Genomic DNA, 15902 nt, shown 5'->3' with positions numbered 1-15902 from the left:
CATGAACCTTCTCTGAACTGCCTCCAATGCAAGAATTTCCTTCCTTAAATAAGGAGACCAAAACTGTACGCAGTACTCCAGGTGTGGTTTCACCAACGCCCTGTACAGTTGTAACAGGACTTCCCTACTTTTATACTCCACGACCAGGCGATCCAGGAGCTAATAAGCCGCAAGCGCAAGGCATTCCTGATCTGGAATCGGCAACAGATCTCGAGAACAAGAAAGCAGCTCTAGATGCCTGAAGGCTGGGGTCCAACAAAAAACTTGCGACCTAAAGAACAGATAGTGGGTGGATAAAGTGCAGGAGATCCAGCAGCTAGCTGACAACCACAACATGCGTGGATTCTTTAGCGCAGTCAAGACCACCTACGGCCCAAGTACCTAAGGTCCTACCCAACTGCGGGCCAAGAATGGAGAGGTACTCATCAAGGACAGAGAGGCAGTCAGTGCCCGCTGGAAGGAGCACTTCGAAGATCTCCTTAACCGAGACTCTGTCTTTGATGCGAGTGTCCTCAACTCCATCCCACAGCCTGCTACCCGCCACCACCTTAGCACATCATCAGCCCGGCATGAGGTTGAAAAGGCCATCGGACAACTGAAGAACAACAAGGCCTCAGGAGCAGATGGAATCCCCGCCGAGGCGCTAAAATATGGCGGAGAAGCACTATTGGTGCGAATATATTAACTAATTTCTCTTATTTGGATGCAGGAGAGCATGCCAGGGGATCTCGGACGCCGCAATCGTGACTATCTTCAAGAAAGGTGACAAGTCCGATTGCGGTAATTAGAGGAGTCTCCCTGCTGTCTGCCACAGGGAAAGTCATTGCAAAAATCCTCCTCAATTGCCTTCTCCCAATGGCTGAAGAGCTTCTCCCAGAGTCGCAATGCGGATTCCGCCTACTAAGGGGCAAAATGGACATGATCTTCAGCGCGCGTCAACTACAAGAGAAATGCGGGGAACAGCACCAACCACTGTACATGGCCGCCTTTGACCTCACAAAGGCCTTCGACACCCATCAACCGTGAGGGAGTATGGAGTGTCCTCAAATTCGGCTGCCCTCAAAAGTTTGTCACCATCCTCTGCTTCACGACGACATGGAAGCCGTGATCCTGACCAACGGATCCACCACAGACCCAATTCACGTACAGACCGGGGTCTAGCAAGGCTGTGTCATTGCACCAACGCTCTTCTCGATCTTCCTGGCTGCAATGTTCCATCTCGCCCTCAGTAAGCTCCCCGCTGGAGTGGAGCTAATTTACAGAACAAACGGGGAAACTGTTCCACCTCCATCGCCTCCAGTCCAGATCCAAGGTCGTTCCAACCTCTGTCATCGAATTACAGTATGCAGACGATGCTTGCGTCTGCGCACACTTGGAGGTCGAACTCCAAACCATCGTTAACACCTTCACTGAAGCATACGAGAGCATGGGCCTTGCACTAAACATCCATAAGACAACGGTCCTCTGCCAACCTGCCCCTGCCACACAATACTGCTCCCCGATTATCAAAATCCATGATGAGGCCTTGGACAGCATGGACCACTTTCCATACCTCCTGGAGCTTCAGCGACATGGACTATGTACAGCAGGCACCTCAAAGCACTGGAGAGGTACCACCAATGCTGCCTCTGCAAGATCCTGCAAATCCATTGGCAGGATAGACACACCAATGTCGGTGTTCTTGCTCAGGCCAATATCCCCAGCATCGAAACTTTGACCAAGCACCATCAGCTTGATGGACGGACCACATCGTCCACATGCCCGATACGAGACTCCCAAAACAAACGCTCTACTTGGAGCTCTGACGCAGCACGAGAGCCCCAGGTGGGCAGAGGAAATGCTTCAACGATACCCTCAAAGCCCCCTTGAAAAACTGCAACATCCCCACCGACACCTGGGAATCCCTGGCCCAAGACTGCACAAAGTGGAGGAGGAGCATCTGGGAAGGCGACGAACACCTCGCGTCTCTTCGCCGGGAGCAAGCGGAAGCCAAGCACAAACAGCGGAAGGAGCGCACGTCAACCCAAGCACCCTGCCCCTTCAAACACCATCTGCCCCACCTGTGACAGAGACTGTAGGTCTTGCATTGGGCTCATCAGTCACCTGAGAACTCATTTTTAGTGTGGAAGCAAGTCATCCTCTGTTCCGAGGGACTGCCTAAGGAGATGACTCCATTCCCTTTGCAATAAAGGCCAACATTCCATTTGCCTTCCTAATTACTTGCTGTACCTGCATGCTAACTTTTTGTGATTTAATGTACAAGGACCCCCAAATCTCTCTCTACCTCAGCATTTTGTAAATAATAATTAGCACATTTTTATTTTTCCTACCCAAGTTTAATTTTCCCACATTATACTCCATCTGCCAGATTTTTGCCCACTCACCTTAGCCTATCTATACCCCTTTGGAGATTCTTTGCGTCCTCCACGCAATTTGCTTTCCCACCTATCTTTGTATCATCAGCAAATTTGGCTACATTACACTCGGTACCTTCATCCAAGTCATTAATATAGATTGTAAATAGTTAAGGCCCCAGCACTGACCGCTGCGGCACCCCACTAGTTAGTTTGCCAACCTGAAAATGACCCATTAATCCCGACTCTCTGTTTTCTGTTAGCCAATCCTCTATTCATGCTAATATATTACCCCCAACCCTGTGAACTCTTACCTTGTGGAGTAACCTTTTATGTGGCACCTTATCGAATGCCTTCTGGAAATCCAACTACACAACATCATCTGGTTCCCCTTTATCCACTCTGCTCATTACATCCTCAAAGAACTCCAGCAAATTTGTCAACATGAGTCCCTTTCATAAAACCACGTTGACTCTGCTTGACTATATTATGATTTTCTAAATGTCCTGCTACCACTTCCTTAATGATGGACTTCAGCATTTTCCCAATGACAAATGTTAGGCTAACTGGTTGATAGTTGCCTGCTTTCTGTCTCCCTCCTTTCTTAAACGGGGGCGTTACATTTGAAGATTTCTAGTCTGCTGGGACCTCTCCAGAATCATGGGAATTTTGGTAGATTACAACCAATGCATCCACTATCTCTGCAGCCACCTCAAGACTCTAGGATGCAGGCCATCGGGTCCAGGGGACTTGTCTACCTTTTAGTCCCATTAGTTTGCCTCGTACTTTCCCGTGATGGTGATTGTTTTAAGTTCTCTCTCTCTTTCCCCCCCCCCCCCCCCCCCCCACCCCAATATCCCTTGATTATCCATTATTGGGATGCTTTTGGTGTCTTCTACTGTGAAGGCCGATTTAAAAAAAAAAAAATATTTGTTCAATTTCGCCGCCATTTCCCTGTTTCCCATTAATTCCCCAGACTCATCCTCTAGGGGACCAACGTTTACTTTAGCTGCTCTCTTTTTTTATATACCTGTAGAAGCTCTTCCTGTCTGTTTTTATACTTCTTGCTAGCTTACTCTCATAAGCTGTCTTCTCTCTTAATCATTTAGTCCTCCTTTGCTGGTTTTTAAAAATTTCCCAATCCTCTGGATTTTCACTATTCTTCGCAACATTTGTATGCTTTTGTTTTCAATTTGATACCATCCTTTACTTCCTTAGTTAGCCACAGATGGTTCATCCTTCTCTTAGTCTTTTCTCTACTCTTCCTCCCTTTCCAGAATTTTTTCCCACACTTTCTGTGTTATCCCCTACCCTGGCAACAGGAAGGCAATATACCATTCAGAACTCCCATTTACAACAGTAAAAAAGGTGATCTATACCCCTCATTATAGAATTACCCCAGTACTACCACTCCAATCCATGTAATCTAACTGCCTCTCACCACCCTGGGTAGTCTCTTGCTCCATGATGCTGCAGTGTTGCTTAACACCACCACCCTCTGAGATCCTGCCACTGTCTACCTTGTAATTATCCAATACTAAGTATCTATTGGACATTTTTAGTATCTGAGGTTCACTCCACCTCTAAGTTCTATTCTCTTCTGCTGTGCCTGTGGATAGTCACCCACTTCTCTCTACATTATCCGTGTATCTTGAACTGTCCAGCGTTAACATAAGAACACAAGAATAGGAGCAAGAGTAGGCTCTACGACCCCTCGAGCCTGCTCCGCCATACAATAAGATCATGGCTGAACTTCTATATCATTGCCTCTTGGGTGATCACGTCCTGGACAATATGATCCAAAAAACCCTTGTTCTCTCCTGCAGGTAGTTGTCAATTGCTGCTGGAGTACAGAGATCCTCTGTTCCAAAAACTTTAGTGCAAATATGCTGCTTCTGTATGCCATCATCCATGATGGCCCACATCTTGCGCACCACAGACATAACAAGTTCCTTCCACTACCCTAAACTAACAAAGAATATATTTAATGTTAGCCTGAACACCAACCTTGCAAGAATCACACTCTTCTCACCTCACGCAAGTATTATAGAAATATGCACCTTCCAGTGGCACATCAAGGCTAAACTCCCAATAAAGCTAAAATTCACACTTTTCTGGCCTCGCTCTCCACTGGTTTCTTACCTTTGATGTCTCCTTAGCCTCAAATATTCAGGAAATGTCTGTTAAAGCACATTATTGTTGTACTTGCATCTCTATCTGTCAAGAGATTACTCAAAGAACTATCTAGCAGATACTCGCCATATTCCAGGAGCTTGGCTTCATTGTCAACTGATACAAGTTTTTGTCTTGAACCAAAGCAGGATGCAAAGTTTGTAACAAAAACAGAAAATACTGGAAATACTCAGCTGGTCAGACAGCATCTGTGGAGAGAGAAACTGACGAAAGCTCATTGACCTGAAACGTTAACCCTTGTTTCTCTCTCCATAGATGCTGCCTGAACTGTTGTGTTACCAGCATTTTCTGTTTTTAGTTCAGATTTCCAGCATCCACAATATTATGCTTTTGTTGTAATGCTTGTAGGCACCTTGCTTTGAACCACTCTTAAGAAAAGTCTCCCTGCCCCAGATTGATTTGCAGTCCTTCAGACTTGTGTGTTATTTTAATGAGGTGTCAAGACTTTCAGCAGGATACTGTCACTATCAGTCCAAGAACATGAAGTTTGTTTCCTTTGTTGTATTCAACACTTGACTGTTCATGAGATGTATGCAGGCACTGCTGTGGTAATAGACACTTTCCTGGTCCTGGTAAGCGCAGGAAAATTGTTTGACATCACTCAGTCCTGGGGAGACCTTGTATCATTCTGGGGTCACCAGCCAGCACTTCCTGGATGTCTATCTTAGTACTGACTGCTCAACACTCTTAACATTGATTGATCTTCATTCACAGATATACTACCAGACTGCTGAGGGTTATTTCATTCGGGCATCAGTGGGAAAGTTTGATCGCTTGTTCTGAGGGGTGGGAGTAACTGATTTCAAGGCCCTTGGACTGCAGATAAGTCCACCTGATATACCAACAGACTTAAAAATTATGAACCATATACAGTAGTCAACATAGGCCAAAAATGTAGCTATCCAATGAGTCTCCAAGGTTGGATCTTTCATCCAAATCCTTTTGAATATGGTCAGCTTTGCTTGCACATTACAGCTGGTTCCATAGCTTAGTGAAATCAGTATTTTTTGTAATCTTGCAAGTACTTTCCTCTATATCCATTTAGCTGCATTGTGAATAAGGGAGCCATAACGGGTTCCTATAGATCTCCACTCATGGCTGACCCATGTCGAGCCTTTTTTTAGTTTGCAACCAGAGTTTTGTATTCACCTATATTTTGATCCATTTAGCTAGTTAGTCATAGTTCATAATCCTTTAATCTTTTAAATTTAGCAAAAGTCTGTATATTTGATTCCATATGGCTATAACCTCAATGTTAGCCATTTATGGCTGCTGCTTTTACAAAATTGCCTTTTAACTTCAAGAATAGCCTGTGCACCACCATGGCAGTCACTAGCAATATTGGTTACATTTTCCATTTGTTTTTGACTTTTTCCCCCAGTGTATTCATGCCATCAAATCTATACTCCATTGTACACATGCATGGAAAAGTGCAACATTTCTATCTTGAGCACACTGAAACTCTCCTAGCTTTGCATAAACTTGCAGTGGATTCAAAGCATTGATCTATACTTGGAAGGTAGAAAAAGCCTGCCAGTAAGTCATATTGATGGCCTGCACTTGAGTTCAAAGCCACGAGTATGACCTGACAGCTTGAGTTTATGCTGTATTAAGTCTAATAGAATTAGGATTTGTATTATTTTGTTGTCATTAACTGAACATACTTTATAAATATACATACTAATCAGATAGGGTTGATGGGGATCGGGTGAGAGGGAAGCAAACACTACCTGTCTCTCTTCCCCCTTTACCAGAATCTGAGGTCAGACCTTGATTGGATTGTGGGTAAACAGACTACAGTTTTGAAATTGTTAGACAAAAGGGGCCATGAGCATTGTTCTGACATTCCTTACTGGCAAATTGGAAGGATGAGTTGTCTAGCAGGCAGACAGGCTGGAATCTTGCAGTTACACTTTCTGGACCTGTTCTACAGTCCTGAGAAATAGAGGCCAGGACTCTGGTGTAAATTAAACATTAAGGATGGAAAAATGGTAAATACAAATTTTAGGAACTGAATTGATGCAATAAGTGGCCTCAGCAGTCTTCCTTTCTCAGCAGGTATGGGAAGAGAAGTATTATGATGGGTTATGTGATGCATTCTTGAAAAGTCAAGTACACCAAAAATATGCTTTGTTTGTAATGTTACATTAGTAATTATGCAATATAGAAGAGACAAATATGGAATTGTAGGGTTGAAGGTTACAGTATACCATAAAACCTTGAAGGCAACACAAAAACTATTTTCCATTGTCTTTTCCCTCGGCATGCCTATTTGCAAATAATGCCATAACTTAAGTTTTGACAAAATTATCTGCCTTTGTCATTATTCCTTTTGAAAATTGGTATTTTTTGGAGGTGTCTCTTAATTCTAGTAACATTAATTTATTTTTAGCTTGCTTTTGAAAAACATTTTTAATGGTTTCCTATTTAACACTGCTGCTAAATTGATGAAACCTAATTCATTTCATGCGTGCATTTGGTGGAGGAAAAAGTGGTAAATGAAGAAATGCAACGAAAGGGGATGAGGGAACTGGTGGAGAAGTGAATAATAAAGCATCCTTACATTTTTTAGCTTTGGCTTATTCATTCATTTCTTTTTGTTTCACAGCGGATCCTCTAGTTGGGAGCATAGCAACCCAATATTTGACCAACAGAGCAGAACATGACAGGATAGCCAGACAGTGGACCAAGAGATATGCTACATAAATTGCATCACTTCCTGTGTTGTGAAAAGGAGCAGGAGGCATTATTTACAATGTGCAACAATTCTTTATAGCCTTTACAATACGGACTTCTGTGTATATGTTATACTGATTCTAATCTCTGCTTTTATCTTTTGAAGATTGGGACAAGCCCCTGTAAAAGGTAAATGCTATTGAAGTAGATCTTTATAGCAGTAGATTAGTTATGTTTAAATGCCTACTTGCAAGTCTGCTTCTTTGGGATATCAAAATGTATTTTGTGACGTAATAAGGAAAATGTTCCTCAAGTCAACCAAATATTATGGTGCATTTTAGCCTAATCCATTATCTGTATGAAATCTATGATAGCTGTAGATTATTAGAATTTTGGCATTCGTATTAAACCCAGTTCCATTTCCGATCATGTGGTACATGCTGTTGTGAATCCGTTTTACCTTTTGTCAATTTGTAATGAAGAGATTTCATTTAAACCTTTGTAGCTCTAAATAATGAGCACCTGATGTATCATCTCAAAACACAATAAACTTGTTTCCGAGGTTATTTATTTATTTTATATTCAGTGTGTTATTTGGTGGGGAGAGTAGTATAGCTTGAGCTGTATGGTTGGATGTTATGATTGCACTTACTGCATATTTCTACAGAGATGGCAAAATCACTGGATAACAAATGTGGATGCAATAGAAATAGCTGTGTCGAAAATGACCATCTATTAGGGTAGGGGAAGAAAAAGCCAGGTTTTGATGGATTTTAAGTAACAAAATGTCATGGCGTAGGAGGTTGACAACAGATAAATGGCAGTAGGATAGCATAAGCATGCAGTTATACTGGCAATTTCTCATTGATGCAAAGTAGAATCTGATGCACGTTGATTCAAAGTGGCATTATAATTCAGGGATCAAATCTCAATCTATTTCTATAATGTGTTATTAGGTTTTTAATATTATGAAGAAACCGGTGCTCTTGCCTACTTTGCCCTAACATTAAATAAATAACTGCCAAGTCTCAGGCTAAGAGTAGTATAACGGTTGAGTCTAATATGCATTGCAGCCCATTTAGGTCTGGACATGTATAGACTGGAGACAGGGAGGAGGCTAATGACAAACAATAAATTCAGTTAATTTAATTGTACAAAATGCAATTTTTTTTGGTTTAACGATCATCTCAAATCAAAATGTTGTTCATGGGGAACAGCTTTAGACGTTTACATCTAAGTGGGGTCTTGGAGTTGCTAGGCAATTTTAAACCAATTCATTAATAATGTAATTGTGAGCAATTAATGTGTTTTGCAATGCAGCTGAATTGGGAGAAGAGTTGAGATTTGGACTAGAAATATATGCAACGCTGCTTCAAAAAACTATTTTGTATTTCACACTGTCATCTATTTGCCTGACTTCACAGCCTTTGCTTCACCTTACTCAATCAGCATTTCTTTACAATTGCATAATTCCATGCCAACAACAGAAGAAACTATATGGTAAAATTTAGTGGATGACCATCTATCTTCTGTACTGTGCGTCTTTAGTCCCAACACCCAGGGATTCACACATCAAAAATGCCCATATGTAAAATCAAAATCACAATCGGCTGAAATAATCTCTGTCTATTAAATTAGTTATACTGATTTGCTGAAGTACCCCAATGACTAAATGTAAAGCATTTCCATTTAATGGACTAATGGGGAAAATTACCAATCGGCAATGACCAAGCACCACGGAACCATCTGATTTTGTTTTCAAAGCCAGCAATCTGGAACAAAAATTTTCAAACTGCTTTTGGCCACCATTTTCCCCTCCTAACTCATGTCAGTTAATACAGCTCAAAATAACATGTAAAACAACCATACATATAGTCCTGAAATAAGGTGATCACAAGGACTTTAAAGCAGTAAATGGAGGGGGAGGGCTCAGGTGGAAAAGGTAGTATAAATAATAGTTCTAAAACAAACTAAAGGGAAGAGAGTAGAGTAATGGTTAGAAATTGTGCTTTTGGCACTACAAGTAAAGGGAAAACTAAAAGATGTAAAGTAATTAAAACAGGCAAGCGAAATAAGAAATGAGAGTAAAATATTAGAGCAGAAGGACTGGTTAGGGGGTGTGGCCCAAATCAGCATTCTTTATACAAACACAGAGTATAAGGAACAAAGTGAATGAATTGCAGGTGCAAATTCAACTTGGAGGGTATAACATGGTAGCCATTACTGAGACAGCAGGTCAGGACTGGGAGCTAAATATACCAAGTTATAAGATCTACAGGAAAGATGGGGAAAATGGTAGAGGGGGAGGAGTAGCGAGTAGCCTTGGTGATTAAGGATGAAATCACTTCAATGGTGGTATATAATGAGAGGCAGTGGAGACTATGGGTAGAATTAAGAAATAGAAACGGATTAAAGGCTAGTGGGAGTTATGTATAGGCCCCCTGATAGTAGCTGTGAAGGGTAGAATGTATAAATGCAGAGATTAGAAAAGCATGTAGCGAAGGCACAGTGGTTTTAATGGGGGATTTTAACTTTTGTGGATTGAGATAAGCAGACTAGCTCATGTCAGAAAGGTAGTGAATTTCTTGAGTGTGTTCAGGATAGTTTTCTGCAACAATATGTTCTAGAACCAACAAAGGGGCAGGCCACATTCGAATTAGTAATGAGTAATGAGCTAGATTTAGTTAACAGCCTAACAGTGCGTGAACATTTATCTAAGCAATCATATGATCAGGTTCAATGTAGTGTTTGAAAGGGAGAAATGTGACCCAGCTACAGGAAACTTCGATATCCGGCACCGACGGGACCGGCATGATGCCGATCTATGAAAACTTCCGGACAGACCAGCGCTAATGTTGAAGGATACAGAGGTTTTCATCTCCGTATCTGACAACAAACACTGTTGCTTAGCAACAGCTTGTAAACAGTCGGCCCGTACCTTGGAAGCGTCTCTAGCTTAGCAACAGCTTCAGAGGCTTTCCAGAGACTGTTTAAAAAAATTAAAAAAAATGCAACAAAACAGCTGCTGATTTCTGCCGTTAGATCGAGGTTTCTGGCCATACAACCTCCGGATAAACCAAAGTTTCCTGTACTAAGGTTCTAGATTTAGGGAAATCTGTTAATGGGTAAAATGACAAGATCAGTGGGAGATGTTCAAAAAAGAATTTAACGTGATATAGAACCAGTTTATACCCCTAAGGGGCAAGAGCTCTACTTGCCAAAAAAAAAAGCCATGGATGACCAAAGAGGTAAGGGACAACATAAAACTAAAAGAAAATGCAAAAACTAACACAGATTCTCGCAACTGGGAGAGATACAAAGAATAACAAAAGGTGTCAAAACAGTAAGAGCTGCAAAAAGGAAGTTTGCATGGTGTATCTAAATCAACACATTTTTTTACAATTAGGGAAAAGAGATTGGTCAGGAACAATGTGGGCCCCTTGAAAGAAAACTGAAACTGTAATACTGTAAATGAAAATAGGGAAATGACGGACATGTTGAATGATTACTTTGCATCAGTATTTACAGTAGAGGAAGATAGCATGCCGAGCATCCCAAGGAAACTAATATTGAATCAGAGACGGGGACTCACCAAAATTAACGTAAGCAAATAACCGTAATGAAGAAAATAATGGCATTGAAGAGTGACAATTTCCCAGGACCAGATGGTTTCCACCCCAAGGTTTTAAAGGAAGTAGGTGAGAATATTGCCGTTGTCCTAACTATAATCTTCCAAAGTTCTCTTGATTTGGGAACCATTCCTTTAGATTATAAAATTGTGCATGTCACTCTGCTATTAAGAATCTCCATCTCCACACCAAGAAAAGTGAGAGGGGAAAAATAGGGAATACAAAGCAGCTAACCTAACCTCTGTTGTCGGGAAATTGCTAGAGTCTATAATTAAGGATAGAATGACTGATCAGCTGAACATTTAAGGTGTTCAGAGAGAGCCATCATGAATTTGTAAAGGGTAGGTCATGCCTGACGAACCTCACTGAATTTTTTGAGGAAGTGACTAAAGTAGTTGACAGGGCATGTCTATGGATGTTATTTATATAGACTTCAGAAGGCATTTAATAAAGTTCCTCATAGGAGACTTTTGGCTGAAGTTGAAGCTCGTGGAATTGAAGGCAAATTATCGTCTTGGTTAAGAAATTGGCTGAGCAGCAGGAGATAGAGTGCAGGGATAATGGGCCGGTACTCTAATTGGCAGAATGTGACAAGTGGTGTTCCAAAAGGATGTGTTAGGGCCTCAACTATTTGCCGTATTTATTAACGACTTAGATAATGGGATAGAAAAAGTTCCTGAAGAGCTCCTCCCAGAGTTGCAATGTGGATTCAGCCCACTAAGGGACACAATGACAAGAGAAATGCAGGGAACAGCACCAACTGCTCTACATGGCCGCCTTTGACCTCACAAAGGCCTTTGACGCTGTCAACCGTGGGGGATTATGGAGTGTCCTCCTCAAATTTGGCTGCCCTCAAAAGTTTCTCACCATCCTCCACCTGCTTCACGACGGCATGCAAGCCGTGAACCTGACCAACGGTTCCACCACAGACCCAATTCATGTATGGATTGTGGTCAAGCAAGGCTGTCTCATCGCACCAACGCTCTTCTTGATCTTGCAGCAATGCTCCATCTCACCCTCAGTAAGCAGCCCGCTGGAGTGGAGCTAATTTACAGAACAAACTGGGAACTGTTCAACCTCCGTCACCTCCAGTCCAGATCCAAGGTCGCCCCTTCCTCTCGTCGAATTACAGTATGCAGACGACACTTGCGTCTGCGCACACTCTGAAGTCGAACTCCAAACCATCGTTAACACCTTCACCGAAGGGTACGAGAGCATAGGCCTTGCACTAAACATCCATAAGACAAAGGTCCTCTACAAACCTATCCCCGCCACACAGTACTGCCCCGCGATGATCAAAATCCATGACAAGGCCTTGGACAACGTGGACCACTTTCCATACCTCTGGAGGCTACTGTCAACAAGGGCAGACGTCTATGACGAAGTCCAACACCGCCTTCAGTGTGCCAGTGCAGACTTCGGTCGCCTGAGGAAGAGTGTTTGAAGACCAGGACCTCAAACCCGGCACCAAGCTCATGGTCTACAGAGCAGTAGTAATACCCGCCCTCCTGTATGCCTCAGAGACATGGACCATATACAGTAGGCACCTCAAAGTACTGGAGAGGCGCCACCAATGCTGCCTCTGCAAGATCCTGCAAACCCATTGGCAGGATAGGCGCGCCAACGTCCCCAGCATCGAAGCTTTGACCACGCTTGATAAGCTCCGATGAACGGGTCACATCGTCCACATGCCCGATACGAGACTCCCAAAACAAGCGCTCTACTCGGAGCTCCGACGTGGCAAGAGAGCCCCAGGTGGGCAGAGGAAATGCTTCAAGGACACCCTCAAAGCCTCCTTGAAAAAATGCAATATCCCCGCCGACATCTGGGAATCCCTGGCCCAAGACCGTACAAAGTGGAGGAGAAGCATCCGGGAAGGCGCCGAATACCTCGAGTCTCTTCGCAGGGAGCAAGCGCAAACAGCAGAAGGGAGCGCACGTCAACTCAAGCACCCCACCCACCTGCCCCTTCAACCACCGTCTGCCCCACCTGTGACGGAGACTGTAGGTCCCACATTGGACTCATCAGTCACCTGAAAACTCATTTTTAATGTGGAAGCAAGTCATCTTCGGTTCCGAGGGACTGCCCAAGAAGAAGAGATAATGGGATAGAAAACCACATATCCAAGTTTGCCAATGACACAAAGCTAGATGACATTGTAAACAGTCTAGATGGTAGCCTAAAATTGCAGAGAGATATTAATAGATTAAGCAAATAGGCAAAACTGTGGCAAATAGATTTAAATGTTGGCAAATGTGAGGTGATCCACTTTGAATCTAAAAAAGATAGAATAGAGTTCTTTGTAAATGGTGAAAAGCTGGAAACTGTGGAGGTCGAAAGAGACTTGGCAATCCATATACATAGATCATTAAAATGTCATGGACAGGTACAGAAAATAATCAAAAAGGCTAATGAAATGCTGGTGTTTATACCTAGAGGACTAGAATACAAGGGGGTAGATGTTATGCTACAGCTATACAAAGCCCTGGTTAGATCACACCTGGAGTACTGTGAGCAATTCTGGCCACCACACCTTAGGAAGGATATATTGGCCTTGGAGGGAGTGCAGCGTAGGTTTACCAGAATGATACCTGGACTCCAAGGGTTAAATTATGAGGAGAGATTACACAAACTAGGGTTGTATTTCTTGGAATTTAGAAGGTAAAAGGGTGATTTGATCAAAGTTTTCAAAATATTAAGGGGAAATGGTAGGGTAGATAGAGAGAAACTATTTCTGCTGGTTAGGGAGTCTAGGACTCGAGGCCATAGTCTAAAAATTAGAGACCAGCCTTCCCGGAGTGAAGTTAGGAAACATTTCTACACACACAGGGTGGTAGAAGTTTGGAATTCTCTTCTGCAAACAGCAATTGATGCTAGTTCAAATGTTAATTTTAAACTGGAGATTAATAGATTTTTGTTAACCAAAGGTATTAAGGGCTATGGGGCAAAGGCGGGTATATGGAGTTGGATCAGCCATGATCTCACTGAATGAACAGGCTCGAGAGGCTAAATGGCCTGCTCCTGTTCCTATGTTCCTAAATCTATCCATAAGCTTTAAAGTAGCTATTTCATTTGAGAAATGCCTACAAGAAATCTCCCCACCCTCACAGATCTTGAGTTCAGCTCCTATTGACATTTTGTGTGCGCGTGAGAAAGAGACACTAACGTGGAACTACAAAAGCCAGTGTAAACCATAACAAGTCATGTGGTGCGGTATCCAGGCAGAAGATTTATAAATGAGTTGCGAGTACCGAGGGAGATTTACAAGAAAAATAAAAGTCCTTTCTTTTCAGCACGTAACATGGTTTAACCCATTAAATAATAATTCTGCACTTAAGGGGGGATTTGGAATGTGTTGTGTGGATATTGTGGCCATATTTGGTTAATCAGACATAGAACATAGTGAATTGTTCAGAGATTCAACAGTGGGGATAATCCTTCCTGATGCACTACTAAGCCAAAGACTGCAAATCTATCTTGGGAATGAGGTGGAGGACTAAAAATCTATCAAGTAGATAGCTGAAAAAATTGAACATTTGCTGAGGGAGGAGAGAACAGTAAACAATAAAGTGCTTTCAACAAGAAGCATTTTTATAGTACCTTAAATGTAATAAAATATCCCAAAGCAATGAGGAATAGAAGAATTGAGGTGACTGAAAGCATAGTCAAGCAGGTAGATTTTTAGGAGGCTATTAGAGGCAAAAGGAGAAGCAGCAAGGTAGAGGGATTTAGGGATGGTTTCCAGAGAGTAAAGCCTAAGTTCTGACACTTAATGGAGCAAAGAAAATATAGGTTGTATAAAAGGATAGAGTTGGAGGGCCAGTCCAGTGGGTGTATACTGGGAAGGAGGGATGGGGAAGGTTCAAGAGGTAAGAAGGGACAAAGTCATGGAGGGATTTAGAACTGATAATGACAATTTTGAATTTGCTATGTTAGGAGAAAGATCACAAACTGCGGTCTTTCAGGACACAAGAGATGACTGAACAGGCCTGGATGGAGGTGGCAAAGTTTGGACGAGTTGGATATTTTAGGAGTGCAGCTTCAGAGGCCAGTAAGGAGGGTGTTGGAGAAATTGAGTCTGGAGGTAAGGGTTTCAGTGGTGGGGCTAAGGTAAAGGTCAAAGTGGATGATGCAGAGATGGAAGTAGGCACTTTTGGTGAAGGATAGGATAGGATCTGGGATTTGAAGGGAATGGATTCAGGGGCAAGGGTACAGAGTTTTTTTTAATGGGAGCAGAGTTGGAAGAAGGACTGGCTCATACATTTAATGTTGGACATGCAATCTAGCAATACGGAGTTGTTAAACCTGAGTGTTATCAGCATACATGTGGTAACTAATCCTGTGCCTGCAGATAATGTAAATGAAGAAAGGAGTGGGCTAAGGACAGAACCTCGGGATGCTATAGAAGTGACTGTGGAGATTGGAAGAGAAACCATTGCTTGAGATGGTAAGAGTAGAACCAAACAAGGGTAGTCTTGCTGAGGTAGGTCAGTAAGGGCGGTGGTGGAAGAGGATGGGAATGTCAAATGCTGCAAAGGTCATGAAGCACAAGAAGGGATAACACACCATGATTGCAATCACAATGAATGTCAGAAGTGTGTTTGACTTTGATAGCCTCAGTGTTGTGGGCATAGCAAAAAGTAGAATCGAGAGAGGCAAGTATGGAGCTGGTGGTGTTGGACATCCTGGAGAGATGTATGTGGGATATTTTGGTGAGTTGAGGGTTAATAGTCAACCTTCTTTGTATCTTGGAGCAACAGGTTTTCCAAGATAAACAACTTTAAAGTGTTATGAAAGGAATGCATAGTTTGTCTTCTGAAAAGTGCTTGTATAAAGAAATACATGACTGTAATGACGTCAGCCATGAGTGATTAAAGTGTAACTTTAGGGGCTAGGGCAATAGACATAGGTAGAGGTATCATTCGCTATACTGCAGAAAGATGACGGTTGATAAAGCCTGTTCTTCAAAGAGTTTGAGAACAGTTGGGTCAGGAAGTCTTATTTAAGAGAAGTAGCTTTGGAGTAAAAAAAAATACTACAACTGTTTACA

General features: G+C 42.4%; 1 protein-coding gene across 4 annotated transcripts in view; it reads left to right on the top strand.

Annotated features, from left to right (window-relative positions):
• Positions 1–7797, top strand: part of ube2e3 (ubiquitin-conjugating enzyme E2E 3 (UBC4/5 homolog, yeast)) — a 129305-nt gene extending 121508 nt beyond the window's left edge. For all 4 annotated transcript variants that reach the window (XM_085985978.1, XM_085985974.1, XM_085985976.1 and 1 more), the window contains exon 6: positions 7156–7797. In XM_085985978.1, coding sequence (XP_085842104.1) covers positions 7156–7167 — 12 coding nt within the window. In that variant the 3' untranslated portion in view covers positions 7168–7797. The remainder of the gene's footprint in view (positions 1–7155) is intronic.
• The last annotated feature ends 8105 nt before the right edge of the window (positions 7798–15902 follow it).

This window comes from Somniosus microcephalus, chromosome 4 (assembly GCF_052327205.1).
Source record: "Somniosus microcephalus isolate GS21.2 chromosome 4, FLI_Smic_1.0, whole genome shotgun sequence".
NCBI lineage: Eukaryota > Metazoa > Chordata > Chondrichthyes > Squaliformes > Somniosidae > Somniosus > Somniosus microcephalus.
This window is presented reverse-complemented; position numbering and strand designations above follow the sequence as displayed.